At 36.4% G+C, this 18297-nt stretch overlaps 1 protein-coding gene across 1 annotated transcript; it reads left to right on the top strand.

Moving 5' to 3' along the window:
- Positions 1–605: 605 nt before the first annotated feature.
- On the top strand, positions 606–14673 carry LOC123524218 (growth/differentiation factor 8-like). The gene is made up of 5 exons (XM_045302266.2): positions 606–1691; positions 10939–11078; positions 11351–11582; positions 11926–12126; positions 13271–14673. Exons 1-5 carry the CDS (start codon positions 860–862, stop codon positions 13471–13473), a joined length of 1608 nt encoding a protein of 535 aa, XP_045158201.2. The 5' UTR covers positions 606–859; the 3' UTR covers positions 13474–14673.
- The last annotated feature ends 3624 nt before the right edge of the window (positions 14674–18297 follow it).

Below are 18297 nucleotides of genomic sequence, written 5' to 3' on the forward strand. Positions count from 1 at the left end.
ATTTACATATAAGATCAAAATATTTTTCACTCATGAACACCATACATTACATTTTCACTCGTGGCTTTGCCGTTCGTGATAATATTACATCTGGTATTCACTCGTGATAGACATTTTATTATTACACTGGGCCTCCGTGGCCGTGTGGTTAAGGTCGCTGACTTCAAGTCACTTGCCCCTCACGGATGTGGGTTCGAGCCTCACTCGGGGCGTTGCATTTTTCATGCAAGGAAGCCATCCAGCTGGCTTATGGTTCTACCCATGTGCCCGCTCGTGATGAAATAATGCACGGAGGGGCACCTGGCAAGTCGCCATACGACCTTTAATTGTGTCGGTGCTTCGTTAACCCTCTTCGCCACCCCCCCCCCCACCCCCTCTCCAAAAAACAAATAATTATAATTATAATCTTACACTGAAACAAACAAAGACACTCTATATGTGTTTACATTTTAAACGAATATTGATAATGCAATATTTACTCCAAATTCAAATTATCTCCTTTTTAATCAGTTTGAATAAGTTTCAATTTTTTGCTACGTCATTTCTCCATATTAACGTACCGAGTGCAATAGCTCTATTAATTTATTCAAAACCGGATTAAGCTGGAGTAATTACAATTTCAAAACGCATACACTTTTTCAATAGACGACACTATAACATTTAAAGCTTGAATTTCATTTTTGATTTAAGTCGAGCGCGCTTATTGTTATAGGTTTACGGATTATTTCAAATCTAATTGGTTAAAACCATAAGTGTTTGTGGTTTCCATTCTGTCCAAAATATAGTTCTTCATGGAAAACGTTAATGAGGAAATGTGAGATATATTACTGTATTGTTTCATGCACTGAAGTTTGTAAAAATGGCGTTAGCTTTAATTTATATTTTGCCGATGTTATTTGTGTTTGTTTTTATACCTAAATCGGAAGGATCGGCAGTGCCGATTGAAACTGAAGGTGTTAAAAGTACAGTTGCAGAGACTGTAGAAGTAAGTAACGATGGAATAGGACAAGAAGGTCATTCGGAAAATGTCAAAAGAAGACATGGGCATAATCACAGAAAATCGGAAACAAATGTTGAAACTATTTCTAATGAAAAATCTAAAACCGTGGATGAAATGACCGATGATCAAGAAATTCCCGATGATACTCAAGAAGAAACTGATAATAATGATGGTGCACAGGATGGCGATGTTAAAGACATATCCGATGGAGCTCAAGAAAGTATTAATGATAATGTAGGTGGTGATATTAACGAAGAAATTACCGATGATGCTCAAGAAATTACTAATGATAATGAAGATGGTGAGAGAATGGAAATCGACGATGATGATGATGCAATAAGTGATAATGATGATGCTGACGAAACGGATATTAAAGAATCTAGCTTGCATTCAGAAAGCGATCAACACACTGACACAACCAAAAGTGGATCGCAGAAACCTGAAACGCCATGCCCTAAGTGCACTAACAAAGTTCTCACTGAGAAGGACATAAAAATTGAAATGGTTAAACAACATCTATTACAAAAACTTGGACTGCCGTCTGCTCCCAAGGTCGATGGTCCCCTTCCTCCTCTGCCTTTTGATTTCTACGTCGGAGAGGATTTCTCCCTGAATGACCAGGAGGAAATAGAGGAAGAAGAGAAGCGAAGAAACGTAAAAACCAGGGAGCTTTTCATATTTGGGGAAGACAGTAGGTATTTCTATAATAAGTACAACTGCACTTGAAAACGTTCTATAATTAAAATTTTAAGGTACTGCACACGTTTGTTGAGTTTATTAACGAAAACTATATTTAAACGCCGTATTGACAGGTAAAATCAAGAGTAAAAATGCCATGAAAGCTTTTCCTAAGTTTATGCTATCATCTCACCTTAACAGACATTTTAGTAAAATAATTAGCTATGATGAAATGGGGAGGTCAATAACCTCTTAACCGAGTTAATTGAACATAAACATGATCTGTTATTCTTCTGACTAATTTTATTATTCATTTAGGAAAACATGGCAGTTGAATAGATAGATATAAACATGTTTACTCGGCATGTCCCGCAGGTGTACCGAATTAATAATGTACCTGCACCTAGCCCGACTGAAACGAGTAAATATCGGAAAAATCGATGTAGTGGACGAATTCGAGCCTACCTAATATATCATGTCACTGGTACACCGAAATGCGGCCGTGATGTTTTGATATCACAAAATATTGATGCGCGCGCGACCAGCCTGACTGCAACGAGTACAAATTGGGCAAATAGATGTACCGGATGAAATCGTGGAAGTTATGTATCAAAGAGGAGCCGTAAAAAATTTCACGTCGTGAGTGTGGCAACGTTAAATGTCGCAACGCCGCTAAATGTCGCAACCACCGTTAAATAACGCAAGGTTGACGTTTAATGTCGCAACCACCGCTAAATGTCGCAAAATCGACTGCCGCTAAATGTCGCACCTTTAACGTTAAATGTCGCAAAAATTTGCCCACCGTTATATGTCGCAACACCAACGCTAAATGTCGCACAGCAAAATAAGGTAAGTTAAACAGTCTTTATAACTTAGAGATAAGACGGGTAATGCATGCTTGGTTTGGGAAGGGCTGAATTGACCTTTCACTCTAATCTGCACGTTTGCTTTTCAGTGGTTCCGCACCATACATACGTTATATATTTAATATCTATAGGTTTGAACACTAACGTGGTACTCGCCACAGTACTAGATTTACTTCAGATCTGAACTATGTAATTTGGGAATACATTAGGTTTCATAAAGCACACTGCACTTGAAACGTTTAAATTAAAATTTTAAGTACTGCACACGTTTGTTGAGTTTATTAACGAAACTATATTTAAACGCCTTAGTATCTTCCGGTTCTTTTTATTTTTTTTTTTTGTCTGTGTGTTTTCCATATTTAATAATACTGAGTGTTTTTGGTGTATTTGTTGTGTGTTTTTTCCGCCTTTTTTAGTTGTTGGACATTTCTAATTTATTATGTTAGTTCATACATTTTATTTTTTCAACGTTTTTATTTTTTGGTTGTTATTGTTTATTTTTTTGTTGTTTTTGTTTTTATTTTTATCGTGTTTGTTTTTTTTCGATTTTTTAGTCGCCTACTGTCCCAAGCGGGCAATTGTGGGGGGGGGGGCAGTTTAACAAACTTATGCGATGCGGACGGTTCGTCTTTGGGATTTTTTTTTTAAGTAAATTGGCTGGATTTTTTTATTTTTGGTATAAGGCACCTATTTTGGTGTCTTTCATAAGTTGGATAGTAGCTGACTTTGCTTTTGTCAATTCGGTAGGGGATCGTCATTTGGGGTCGGTTCCCGAGTGAAAAAGGTAAAGTGCTGTGCATTTTTTGTCTAATTTAGTATGAGGTTCCCCCCCCCCCCACTCCCCCCCCCCCCCCCCCTTTAGGTCAAGGTTTCCTGGTTTGAAATTAAGAAAAGCGCTTGGGTTGGTCTCATTGGAGATATTTTCAATTGGTGCATGAGATATATATGTAGCAAAGATGGGGTTTGGGGAGCGCAATCGCTTACAAGAGTACAGCACCGATGTTTACGGAAAGATCTAAACAGCATGGTTTCTTGTGGTTACATTTAGCCTAGGACTATCAGCTCGGAAACTTGTGCCGATCGCGTACGATTGATATTACTTATCTTAAATTGTGCTTGCACCCATATCTATTCGCTACCACATACCCCTCTCCACACCCTCCTGTATTTATTTATATTGCTGCTGGTTTGTTCTTAGATCGTGCTTCCCGTCCACCATACCAACCACAAATAAATACAAGTTATAGAAACCTCGAATTTTCTATATGCCATACAAATTTAATTACTTGTGATCAGCAGGTGTGATTGGCGATAGCATAGTTCTTGCATAGCCTTAGTAATTTGATACCACCTGTATTTTCTCAAAAATAATTCAGATTGAGATTATGCAATGAATCATTACTGTTGCGACATACGTCTTTCACTTAATTAAGCCATTACGAGCATTCGATTGCGTGTTGCGATAGTCATTGATTAGTGTGGACTTCGCGTCATAAGTTACACATTAGGCGTTGCATTAGTTGTCACGAGATAACTCTCAATTTTAGGTTAATAATATTGGTGGCTGAGGAAATATATTAAGTTAGTATATTCAAACTGTACCTGGAAGTTAAGATAACTAGTACAATAATAGTCAGAATCTCTCAGTTAGTACTACAGTAAAGTATTGGTGGTTTAGAAGTTTTTTTACTCGTGAGCAAATAGGGCTTTAAAAATACTATAAACAATGGTTGATGGTGTAAAGATTTAATTGGTTTAATAAAGTAACAAGTTCAGCAAAAGTTAAAAAGGAGGGATAAATACATTATGATCTTTATGTATTTAGTTTAAATTTATATGTTATTTGTACATTCTAGATTAATAATATTCTAGTAAACAGTATATGTTAGAAGGCTATTTCTATAGTTAAATGTAAGGATACAAATTATCTCCTACATATTGAAGTGACTACTTTGTATAGTGTCACGGGTATCGATCCGTACTACACGATGACGGGCATGCGCGTGTCGGATTGGCGTGGCACCTGATACGGACGCGAAGGTACGCGCCTCTATGATTAAAGATTATTAACAATACTCACATTCCTATTAAATTAGTCGTAGTGAAGGTATGAACACTATTTTTACTTTGCTGCCACAGAGGCTATAAAGCTGTTATGTTAATTTGTGGTATTTGACATGGTAAAAAATTCAAGATAAAAATGCATGAAATTTTTCTATTATCTTATCATTCTCACATAACCTTTAAAATAGTAAGATTTGCTATGAGAAATGGGGATCAATAACTCTTACGGTTAATTGAAATAAAATGATCTGTTATTATTCAATGATACTACTATTTTATTATTCATTTTGGAAAATATGCAGATTGAATAGATAGATATAAACATGTTTTCTCGGCATGTCCCGCAGGTGTACCGAATTAATAATGTACCTGCAACTAGCCCGACTGAAACGAGTAAATATCGGAAAACTCGATGTAGTGGACGAATTCGAGCCTACTAATATATCATGTCACTGGTACACCGAAATGCGGCCGTGATGTTTTGATATCACAAAGTATTGATGCGCGCGCGACCAGCCTGACTGCAACGAGTACAAATTGGGCAAATAGATGTACCGGATGAAATCGTGGAAGTAATGTATCAAAGAGGAGCCGTAAAAAATTTCACGTCGTAAGTGTGGCAACGTTAAATGTCGCAACGCCGTTAAATGTCGCAACCACCGTTAAATGTCGCAAGGTTGACGTTAAATGTCGCAACCACCACTAAATGTCGCAAAATCGACTGCCGCTAAATGTCGCACCTTTAACGTTAAATGTCGCAAAAATTTGCCCACCGTTATATGTCGCAACACCAACGCTAAATGTCGCACAGCAAAATAAGGTAAGTTAAACAGTCTTTATAACTTAGAGATAAGACTGGGTAATGCATGCTTGATTTGGGAAGGGCTGAATTGACCTTTCACTCTAATCTGCACGTTTGCTTTTCAGTGGTTCCGCACCATACATACGTTATATATTTAATATCTATAGGTTTGAACACTAACGTGGTACTCGCCACAGTACTAGATTTACTTCAGATCTGAACTATGTAATTCTTAGGAGTCCTGTTTAGCTGATGAGACATTAAGCTCGCTCGCGCTCCGTATTGTCGCGCGTTGTATCGCATGACTTTAGTCGACCTGAACTTCGTTCCACAACAAGCCGGGGGCCAGACTTGTTGACTGAGGATGGGGGGTGGGGGCACAAGTTTAAAACTAAAGCTTCACTGGCGACGTGCGGTAGGTACGGGGTTCCTCTGTCCGTATCTGTGGGAATTTTTTTTTATATACAGGTATGAAATTTTGGCCTGTGGTGCATTTTTTTCTATTTTTTAGGTACGTACTAGTGGGGCACTCCCCTTATTTTAGGTGGTTAGGGTCTTTTTCCATTGACAAGTTTGGAATACAGGTATGGAATGCTAGACTTTTATTGCATTTTTTGTTCAAAATTTCGGTGTATGGGAGGGGTTATCCCTGTCATTTTCGAGGGCTCAGGGTCTCTCCCCGGGAAAGTTTGAAAAACAGGTATAAACTGGTTGCCTCTGGTGCATTTTTTTGTCTTAATTTTAAGGTACTGGAGGGGTACTCCCCCTTCCCCCCCCCCCCCCCCCCCCCCCCCCCCCCCCCCCCCCACATTTTAAGGGGTCAAGGGTTCTTCCCCCTGGAGAATTTTGAAATATAAGTATAAAATGCTCGCCTCTTGGGCGTTTTGGGTCTACATTTTGAGGAGATATTATTTCCAAATTAGTTGGGTGCAGCTTTGATGAGTATAAGTCACTAGTAAGCCAACAAAGATGGGGTTTGGGGTGGAGGAATCGGCTCGGGCAACAATCCAGGCCTGTTACACAACAGGATGTTCAACTACGCGACACGAAGACTGTGTTTTGTACCAGCTGTAGAAAACGAAGATTTCCTATTAATCAGCCATGGGTTCTATTTCTTTGTTTGGAGGTTTACATTTAAAGCCATAAGGTGACTATCAAGCTTCAATGGCGGACAAAGATCCTATGTGGTCCTCTGTACATTCTGTCAGGTAAAGCGGGAATTTTGAGATATTTTACTTTTAGTCTCTTAAAATTGTTTGCTTTTGTCTCATGCCCCTCATTATCCTACTTTTCCGCCTACCCACACATAACCCCCTCTCCCTCCCACCACCCCTTCAGACATGTAATTTATTTATATTTTCTATTAATTGTCTTGGTGCTGTGTGTTTGTGTCTTAGATTTCCGTGTCGTTATTCACCCCGTTCCCCACCCATATCCAACCCCCACAAAATACAACAGTATATACCAAATCGTATTTGTTAGAAGAAACCTCATAAATATTTCTGCCTAAAATACTGGCCATATTACAAAATATTTTCACACATATATTTTCCTTGCGTGACTGGTTCAAGCAAGGTGTGGAAACTTCAGGTGGAGCGATCTAGGGCCATAAGGTATTCTGTTGCTAATACGTAACAGCCACTTATCATTAGGATAATTATTTGTATTACCTTAAACCTTGCTAATTTTTTCTTCCCTTTAAAAAAGTAAATATACACAAGGAATGATGTAATATATTGGTAAATAGGAATTGCGACATTTAGCGTTGGTGTTGCGACATATAACGGTGGGCAAATTTTTGCCACATTTAACGTTAAAGGTGCGACATTTAGCGGCAGACGATTTTGCGACATTTAGCGGTGGTTGCGACATTTAACGTCAACCTTGCGACATTTAACGGTGGTTGCGACATTTAGCGGCGTTGCGACATTTAACGTTGTCACAACATTTAGCGGCGTTGCGACATTTAACGTTGTCACAGTGAGAAATAAACCTCTCAACTAATTTTCTTAGAGGTATTATAATAATACATGTTCTGGAGTGGCTGTAAGGGGATACTAGTATATCTATTAAAGTTATGTAATAATGTCATCTAAAATCCTCGTGCGTTAACCTCGGAAGTTAAAAGAATAACATAGTAACACAGATAATCAAATGTTCAAGGAAAATCCTCTCAGTCAGAAGTTAATGTATACATGTATACATGTATAAACATTAGTCATTTATGTGTGGTATTACTAGGAAGTTGTTCTTTACATCAGTGGAGCAAGTAACTAAGGAGCTTTTAAAAAATAGCTCATTAAACACACATAATTGCTGTATTTGATGGTGTACACAAATGACTAGTTTTAAAGTCCCGTGATGCTTTTAATCTTAAAGTTAATATTTCGTTAAAATTGAGATTTTCGCAATGATGGTGTCCGAACTTTTTGATGAACAACAGTTTACTGTACAAAAAAGGTTTAAAATGGAGGTGATCAAATACATTTACTGGATTTCTTTAATGATATATTTTAAGTTTAAAATATCTTATAGAAGTGTGTACTTATGTACCATTCAATAAGATATTTTAAACTTAAAATATATCATTCTTAAGTAAACTAACAAGGTAATATGCTTTAAGAAGTGGCATTATTGTCCTATAGTTAAAAAATGTATATAGACGGATACAAAAACTTCTACGTTACGATTCTCATAAGCAATATTTGAAAGTAGACTTAACATTTTCTGTTATCAGGTGGTCACCGGGCTATCCCGATCACGTGATCGCTACATCGAAATGAGCCGGGCAATTCTGCATGACCCGCAGGTGTACGGAATTGATGCGTGCGCACCTGATTATCGGTGTACCGGCCGAAAACGGGGTACACAGTCGAGCCCACCTACATATGCACGCATATAAAGAAATATAATGTATAAACAATTACTTTACATAACAATTTCACATTATTTAAAAGATTCTAGTCGCGTAATGTCGGAAGGTATTTGAACACTATTTTTTTACTTTGCATTGCCACAGAGGTCTTAATTAAAGCTGTTTTATGTTTAAATTTCATTGTGGATGTATTTTTGATATTTTGGTAGAAAAAAATGGGAGAGGAGTTTGTATTTGGTGAAGTGAAACACATTTTTAGTATGAGTAGTACTTCCAGGTCACAGCAGTTTGATTTTGATGTGATTTTACAGTAAGCAAATGTGACAAGAGAAATCTCTCTTAGAAGATACATGACCCCTATTTTTTTCTCTTCAATCTATATCAGTTTTATCATAACTCTTTAAAATGAGGTAAGGATTTGTTCTCTGAAATGGGTATAGATATATTTGGTAGCTCTTTTAAAAATGTCAGATTTATATACAGGGAATACTATTTATTGTAGTTTGACCTTTAAGTTTTCGACAGATGAAAAAACCGCTCTGCTACTTGAATGTCATAACGATGACAGATATGGTGCAATCGCCATAGTATTCGAAATGATATTGAAAGGTAGACTTAACATTTTCAATCACGAATGCATGCATTCAATGCGCACGTTTTCCGCACAAATAAGCAAACTCATCAAAATGTTGCATCAAAATAGCCAAGGTTTATAATCTATAACGGATAAGGGTAATCCAGTTTATGAAATCGTATAAGTGTTCGCCTTGGAGTGTTTTATTTCTTTCATTTGTGTATTCAAGGTTATTCATAACTATGGGGTTGAATAAAGTGCAAAAATATTTTCTTTTTCAATACATTTCCTTTTTAAATAGAAGTACAACAATGACGAAACGGAAATATAATTATTCTACTTTTCAATGTTCTTATTTACAATGTTATCACAAGTTTAACGAACGTACTTTAGTGCACTCTAGTAGACTATTCTCTATGACGACCAACCTAACCGAATTCCGTTTGCCGATACAGTCTCAGATCTATGGTGTACCATTTGGGTCGAAAGTGTGCTTTGCGTGCGCGCATATATCAAAATATACGTGCACGAATAGAAATATGTGTGCACTCGTAAACATGATATACGTCTTCCTGTATATGTTTATACGTGCACATGTATATATGCGCATATAAGGACGTGTACGCGTATATACACGTATATATACATGCGCACGTACATTTCAGCGTGCTTCTGCATATTTACGCGTGCACGTATAAAATATACCGGTAAACGTATATTTTGAAATGGGCGCGCACGCAAAGCAGACTTTCGACCCAAATGGTACACCATACTGATCAAGGTCAGTCTCAAAGCTCCAGCGTTCGTTGTAAAATTATCAAAGACTGATCCAATATCCTTAAATCTAGATGTAAGGCAAAAAATTTGAGAAAAAAATCAAAATGTGTTGGCTTATAGGCCATTTTAGAAACAGGATGTATTATATGATGGCTCATGCCTTTGTACGTCCGTCCTCCCGTCTGTCTGTCCGTCATATTTCTCGTCCGGAGCATAACTTGAAAATCATTAAAGACATTGATTTTAAAGTTGACATATAGGTAGGTGGCGATGAGATGACATGCTCTGCACAATACACCTGACCACTAAGGTCGAACGTTAAGGTCACAAAGTGGTCTCAAAGGTCAAATCTGCCTGTCATACTTCGTGTCAGGTGCATAACTTAAAAACTGTCGAAGTATTAATTTGAAACTTGGAATATAGGTGATGGTAAGACGCTGTGTAGAGCTATAAAAAAACAAAAACAACCCCCCCCCCCCCCCCCCCCCCAGAAAAAACACCAACTCCAAACCCGCCACAAACTCATACACATACATTGTTTACCTTTTATCACAAGATATGCTAGATAAGATGGTGATTATGCTATGTAACATTTACTATGAATACCTATTTGATATGTGATATCATTTCCCATGATGTGTTCTGATTCGTCATAATTATAAGCTCTCAGCTCATGGTTTAACTTAGCTTGTCTTCGTGGGGCTGCTCAACCCATTTTTATCTTAAATTTCGGCCAAATATTGTCCTACTTTGCGAAGCTCTGTCTTGTTACATTATTGTTTTGAACCGTTCAATTTGATTTGCCGACAGAGGCGGTATTCTGTTAGAAATAATCGTGATATTTGAAAGCTAATCAGTTTTTTTTTTGTTTTATTATATACCTATATAAATTCTGTCAAAAGTGCGGCACGTACTTTAAAAGTAACTTTGAACAGGCAGAAAAAAATCCGTATTGTACCTTTTGTATTGTATGTTGTCGGACTACTTTCATTTGTTATGCATGACCTGACAAAATAACGCACATAAAAATTTCTGTCAGTTCTGTTTTAACATCGATAAACATTGAAAATTTCGTTCGATAACAAAGCAACAAACGAGGTATATAATAAAATGGTCATTACAATAGTAGCTAGATCTGGGATTTTGTATTGCAAAGTCGGATCACATTTGGCGCTTGCGCGCAGCATCCCAGATCGATCTACTATTATAATAACACTATCATATTGCGATCTGGTACAACGTTGATTTACTTTAAAACAGCTATACTTACAGTATGAAAACATCATTTTCCTTTCTTTTCAGTAACCAACAAATGTGCGAAGAAAAAGGGCACAGGATGCTATAGTTTTAACACAACCAGTTCAGCCATTGACCCGGATTTGGTGTCGAGTATCGAACTGTGGATATACAAACAACCGGATGTAAACGACCATCACATACAGGTATCAAAAGTTCTGAAATGACTCACGAAAATGACTATATATATATATATATATATATATTATATATATATATATATATATATATATATATATATATATATAACCATCTATTTCTTTTGAGTTCCACAAATCTACGTATCTTATAACTCGTGGCCACGACCATTTTTATACGCTACTTTTCTTGTTCGTAATATTGTTTACATGCCGTGATAACACATTCAAAAATAATTTAGAATTACGAATATTTTTAAATGTCTAGCTATTTTTTATAGGAATTCATGGTGTCAGAACTGGAGCCGTACATAAAGGGCGGAAAAGAAGTCTTACGTTTCCGTAACATTGTGAAGCGGATTGATACACGGTTAAAGTACGGTTGGATGAAAATCTATGTCAGGAGAAGCGTGATCAGGTGGCTTTCCAAGCCTCACCGTAACCATGGTCTCGCTGTCGTCTGCAAAACATGTCAGCGACAGAATCATAAAACTATATATGGAAACAAAGAAGGTGAGTAGTAAGGAAATGCAAAAACTTTATTATAATGAATGTCCTTGTAAATTGTTACGTGAAAACATTTATTTTCCATATTTGGACGTTTGTCGGGGTTTTTTTCCGTATAAACGTCAGTTTTATTATCATAAATTTCCTACAACACTTTGTCAGAATAGAACATATTAAAAGTGACAAAAGTAAATAATTAAGGTTATATTTCTGAATAAACTTAGTGTGGGAATTTCGCAAAAAAAAAACCCATATATTATATAAATATTTTATCATAGCACTAAGATTAGGAGCTAAGCAGAGATGTATAGCATTTTTTACGAGAAGGCTGGGTCATCTTCTCTTTCAGGATATATGCCAATTCTAGTATTTTACATGAAACAACATTCCCGCTCTCACAGACGTTACAGACGACATACAGAATGTATAGAAGGCGGCATGAATTGTTGTCACAAAGAAACGCTTGAGATAAACTTTCACGATATTGGCTGGGACTATATCATGACGCCAGATACGATTCGTCCAAATTTCTGTACTGGATCGTGCAATGGTAAGTATCTTCTTTCTGTCAGTCGGTCAAGCTGATGACTACCTCTACAGTCTTGCCATCAACGCATTATTTGAAAATATTTCAGGGTTATATCAGATTAAGACAAATGATATATTTGCTTTAGCCAAAGCAGGTGATAATTTGTAAGGCTTTTGCCACAACCTTGATTATCACCGTATTATAGTTGTCCTCTGCTAATACAAATACGACAAGACGTGACTTTTACTTAAAATTGCATGTATTACATATTTTGGCCAGCTTTAACGGACATGCGGTATATAACTATTATGGGTTTGTATGCAATCTGACTGAAGTACATCTCCTATTACGCTATAGTAGTCGCAACTTGACCGCGATGGTTGACCTTAGGCTGATTATTCATATCGATTATTTCATTGTAGAAATAAGGGGTGTTTAGGGTAGCCGTCTATTTTAAATTTATAAATGCAAAGGGATGAAGCGTTATATTTACACTCCTTTTCAATAATAGGTTGTAGCTACTTATGTATTATAATGCAAAGGTCAACCATCGGGGTCAAGTTGCGTCCACTATACGCATAGGATCTGAGAACGACCTATTCATAGCCTCGTTCTGACGACCCTTTCGCTAGCCAATCAGAGCCTAACTTACAACATCTTGCAAATCTACCTGTAGCCTTGACTTTTGACATTTACAATTCTTATGTCGTAATGTATCAGATAGCCGGCTAGCTCAGTCGGTAGGCCACTTGCTTTGTAAGCGGGCGGTCCCGGGTTCGAGCCCTAGAATGACTGCACATTTTTCTTACTCTTTGACATTCGAACAAGTCGTCTGATTGGATAAAATAAAAATAGCAATACTGGAAATCCAAAATATACAGAAGACGAATGTGAATGGGTCGTTCTCAGATCTTCGTTTAGAAGATCAAGTACTTAAGTCAGATTGGGTTTGTATGTTTAAGGTTTTAACATCAGGCTGTTACTAAAATTATGGCAGTTGCGACAATCGTATTTGTCTAATCATCTATCGGTGTTTTTTATGAAACGTTAGCATATGGATATGGTATACGTAACCATAATCTGTACATTTAAAGCTTAAAAGAGTATGTTTTAAATGTGGGAGCTACTGAGTAATCTTGGATTACGTGTATTATATTGTTTTCAGGCATTCGGGCCGCTTACTACAACCATACACGTCTCGTGCAGACATTACAACAGAGCGTGACCCACAATTTTGCTGGGATCCAGACATGTTGCTCCCCCGTGTCGTTCGCACGACCCCAGAGCTTGCTTTACAGGGACCATTACGGTGTTGTAAGGAAAGTTGATGTACCAGACCTAATCGTGGGAGAGTGCGGCTGTACTTGATATGAACGTGTGTTCATTTCAGTTTGAGTGCAAAACTAAATTTTTATACATTGTTGTTTTATAATTACATTTTTATACATTGTGGTTTTATCTATTATGTGCGTTTTGAAGAGAAGTAAGTAACGTTTGTTTAAATGTAAATTTAAGAAACAAAATAGATTGAAAATAGACTTTGATTGTAAACTTAATTAAGTTTATTATTATCCAATTAATGATTTAACAAATTCAGTGCATAAAACGCTAGATTTGTGTGCATACATTTAAAAGTTGTGTTCATTTGTACGCGTCTTTGTTCAAAGAAATTAATCATTATTTTATATACGACTTTATTATGTTTTGTTCATACAACGACTTGATACATTTATGCTGTTTTTCTTTCTTTAGTTTTATATTGTATGCGTTAAGATGTTGCTTTTAAATTCTCTACATATTGTATGATAGCTCTACATGTATATAAATATTATTTTATGTTCACATGTCACATGCATGGACTTTTATTGTCGTGACGAATTCTTGCTTCATGTTCATTATTTTGTTAGTTTGATCGATTGTTCATATGTTCGTTGTTTGATTGGATTATTCAAAAAGTGGTAGTGTATGGTGTACCATTCGGGCCGAAAGTCTACTTTGACGCATGCTTTTATTTCAAAATGTGCGTTCACTTGTAAAATCATACGTGCACGCATAAGCAGAAGATGTTCTTACACGATTTAATGCGAGCACGAGAAAATGTTTTCAAAAATGTTTTCAAAATGTTCAAACATGCATGCGTTTAAACAGAGTGACGTGCATTTTATGAGGTAGTATCCGTTATATATGCGCACGTTTTACGTATAGATGCGTATTTTCATGCGTGCACCCTTAAAATGTGAATCCACACACACACACACACACACGCATATATATATATATACACGTGCACGAACAACTTTATGAATGTGTGTAATTTTTTAAAGAAAAAAAATACCTGCGAACAGTGAATTTGTTAACTTGTGCAAATTGTACATCATAGTTGTAATTAGTTAGTTTAAAAACCTTGGTACATACAATAGTATGGAACCAGAAATCAATGCAAAACGAAGAAATCTCCATAAATGGCAGTTATCAATGCAAATTGTAATAACATTTTTGCCTTTATTTGTTTATTTGTTTATTTAGCCATTAGATTGTAGAAGAAATAAATAAAGGGACAAAACCCTGCTTGCAGTTAGTTTGTTTTTCTTCCGGGTTCTCTACCATGTCTTCTCTAACACAGTGTGAAATATTTCAACTATACAGGGACGTATCAGCTATCGGAATATGAGGTGTCATGGGTGGGGTGTGGGGGGATGCGGGATAGTATCCAAAAATTAACTAAGTTTGATGGGGCAACTTCTCAGAATTTTGACAAAGGGCATCGGACGTATCAAAACTGGTAGAGGGAAATTTACGAACTGTAAGAAACATTATGTTAATGTTCAAAATAACTTAAGCGGAACAATACATGGGTCAAATGAAAAATACTGGTCTGTGCCACAAATTTCCTCGCAAGTGACGTAACAGGTTCGAACTACAAAAGGTTGAACTGCAACTCAGAACAGACGTTATAGCGTGAAAATCCAGCTGCTTACTACAGAGGGTCGAATTCCAACTTCCTATTTATGAATAGGTCTATTTATTGTACTCCATCTTGCTGTTAATTTTTAAACACCTTTTAGTTGCAATGGCCATTATGATTTAGTTATTAATAATCAGATAATCAGACACATTCATACCACTTACAACATTTTTGATCCGTCAATCAGTTCAAGATAAAATATATTGAAATTTTAGAGAAAAGAGTAAGAAACTGATAACACTGGATGTCATGGGAAAGAAACTTACCGAAAAAACAAAACAAAACAAAACAAAAACAAAACAAAAAGCAACAACAACAACAAACAAGAGGAAAACGGGCGATAATGATGTGCAATTGTATGAAGTGCTCAATTTAAGGACAGGTCAGAATGAATTAAGGCATTCTGATTTTGGTATACGTATGTTTTGTCATGTAGGAGTAAAAGCCAAACATAAGTAACATGACAATTGCTAAATCAATAGCCTTATCGAGAAAGATCACAAACGCATGTACATTGAAAATGATTAGCATTCATGACAGGTAAAGGAGTGGGCGCGTGATATAGCTAAATCAAGGGCAAGTAACTCTCAATTAAAGTTTCCTATCTGTCATCTGTCCCATATAAAACAACAGAGGTAAAAAAAAATTCTGATGTAATATGATAAATAGTCAGATAAAGAAAACAAGACACTGTGACATAATATGGTATTTTGTTATCTCTAGACCACCTGGTCCGATCAGGTTCGCACGAAAGTGCTGTTTAAATATCATTTATATTGGCGATTAAACCAAAATCGAATATCTGCATGTATATAGAGATTGATGTTAACTCTGAGGCTTAGTTCGATCACCTACTATTTTAACTATAGTTAAACTTTTTTGATATGGAATTGCCTCTAGTTAACAGATACGACGTAATTTTAACTACAGTTCAACAAGCGAGTAAGCTTCAAACTGGCGGAGAACGGCTGGAAAATGTTGACAGGGGTTTGAAATTACAGCATTTCTTTTTATTTGAATTTATTGTTCTTAAGTGCTATAAATATGATAGCTGCAACACACGGGCTGTGTGTCTGCATGGTAAAAAGAATGTGTAAGAGAAGTTTCTATGTGCGCCTCCAAATCTGTATAACTACCTCTTCCCCCCCCCCCCCCCCCCCCCCCCCCCCCCCCCCCCCCCCACCACCGACAATAGAGAGCAGTACCTCTACTCTATTAGAAACTAAAGTTTGTTTGATCATGTGCGTGTGCAGAAACACTTCGTGCTTTTAACTGTTCTATACAATAGCAGGTGATCAAGCTATGCCGATATATGCGGGCCTTCGTGGCTGAGTGGTTAAGGGAAATTGTCCCTCACCGACGTGGGCTCGAAACCTCGCTTGGGTTGTCTTCATGTGGGGAAGCCATCCAGATGGTTCTACTCAGGTAACCATTCAGGCTGAAATAATGCCCATAGGGCACCTGAACTCTTCTTTCTGTATTGGTCAATATTATGAAGGTGTACGAGCGTATAGATGAATAGTGATAGATTACACTGGCAAATAACTCCGGACCTTCAACTCCTACCTAACTGTATCATACTTTAACAAGTTATTATCGGTATACTCACTCTTTGTAAATATAATCTAAACTGGTTGAGAAATGAAGGCGCTAGATTGCAAACACAGCAAAATGTGGCATTTTAAATATGTCAAAGGCACACAACTCTACTATTCTCATACCTGAAGTAGATCTTGGACTGAATTCATGACTGACTAAAATGATCTTAATCTAAAATTGAACTTTTGTCATAAATATGAATATTAAGACATGAGCTTTTGTTTCTTGATCTATTTTAAACAAACACGCTAAATGAAGAAAAGTACTTGTCTGAGCCGAGAATCGAAACTGCGTTGCCTCATCAATAATCGCATAATTAATTACTGTTAATTAAATTTAATTAAATCCCATACAGAGATTATGTAATCGAACGGAAAATGACGGTTGTTGTTACGGATTCACCACTTTAAAGTTATTAAGATGATTCAGTAGAAATAAATTTAAATGCGCAATAGGTGAGGGACCTTTATTATTTTGTAATGTCCATGAAATGTGTCACATACTCATTGAATAGTTTAGCTAAAACATTGAATTGATGCATCTTCTGTGGAATTTTGATAACAGATTATGACCTTCATTTCAATTATTAATAATCAATCGCTCGTAGAGTGATTGTTTAAAGAAAATAGAGAATGATATCAACATGCCAGTCAAAGTTTGGCCGTGAAGAGGCCAACAAAAAACACTCATATTGCTTATCAGATAGGTGTGGTTATATCCAAGCCACATATTTTGTCAAAAATAATATCGCTGTATTGACATTACTTAAACAGGCGGTAATATTCGTACACACACACAAGGAAAATTTGTTATAGCTAATTATTTGCCAGGGCTGATAAATTTCATATAAAAGTCAACATTGTTGACAGTGAGAGAATTTCGATCAGCGCTTATCAGTTCCTTTTCATAATGGTGGTCGGTAATGAAAGGATTTATCGGGGCAACGAGCGAAGCCCACAAAAATCTATGACTGGTCAACAGAATTTTATCGATATTGAGAAGCTACGAACTTAATCTGACATTTCATTTTAATGAAATTATTTATTAATAATGGCGTACAGTGTGAAAACTTGACATTTCCCACAGCACATAATCGAATATACTTATTTGCTATGTAAAACTCACTAATACATGGTACTATTTCGTCTAATAGATAAGCCATAATAATTTGCATACACCTACCATAATTTCTAAACGGTGACCACACATTTACGAAGGTATTTTATTAGGTGTTCGAACGCGATGTGTTTTTTTTTTAAAGATCTATGTAAAAGTTCAGTTCATAATAACTATCAATAAAACAAAAAACGCAAAGTATTTAGCCCGTTTGATTAAAAACAATGGTATTCGTCAAGCAGCTATATCAGAACATTGAGGTCTTAATTAGACTTTCCTGATTACTCGTATTAGCTGCGAAACTAAAGATGTGTAAAGTGTCTTTTCAGTTGTTTTCAGATGCTAAATGGTGTAATGCTTTACTTTCCCATTGGAGACATCAAAAAGCTCTAACAAACTAAATAAAACTTTTAATAATTATACTTTTCTTACAAAATAATCAGCCATAGTTTTGATAGAAAAACATCTTTTTGTGCAGTACAGCAACTGTAACTTCAAACTTACCGAGTAAA

This window comes from Mercenaria mercenaria, chromosome 3 (assembly GCF_021730395.1).
Source record: "Mercenaria mercenaria strain notata chromosome 3, MADL_Memer_1, whole genome shotgun sequence".
Lineage (NCBI taxonomy): Eukaryota > Metazoa > Mollusca > Bivalvia > Venerida > Veneridae > Mercenaria > Mercenaria mercenaria.

What these genes read in the sequence shown, in the direction of transcription:
- LOC123524218 (XM_045302266.2), top strand. Translation starts at nt 860, where the DNA reads ATGGCGTTAGCTTTAATTTATATTTTGCCGATGTTATTTGTGTTTGTT. An exon ending in TTTCATATTTGGGGAAGACA is followed by an intron (nt 1,692 to 10,938) that starts GTAGGTATTTCT and finishes CTTTCTTTTCAG; the next exon opens with TAACCAACAAATGTGCGAAG. An exon ending in CTGTACTGGATCGTGCAATG is followed by an intron (nt 12,127 to 13,270) that starts GTAAGTATCTTC and finishes TATTGTTTTCAG; the next exon opens with GCATTCGGGCCGCTTACTAC.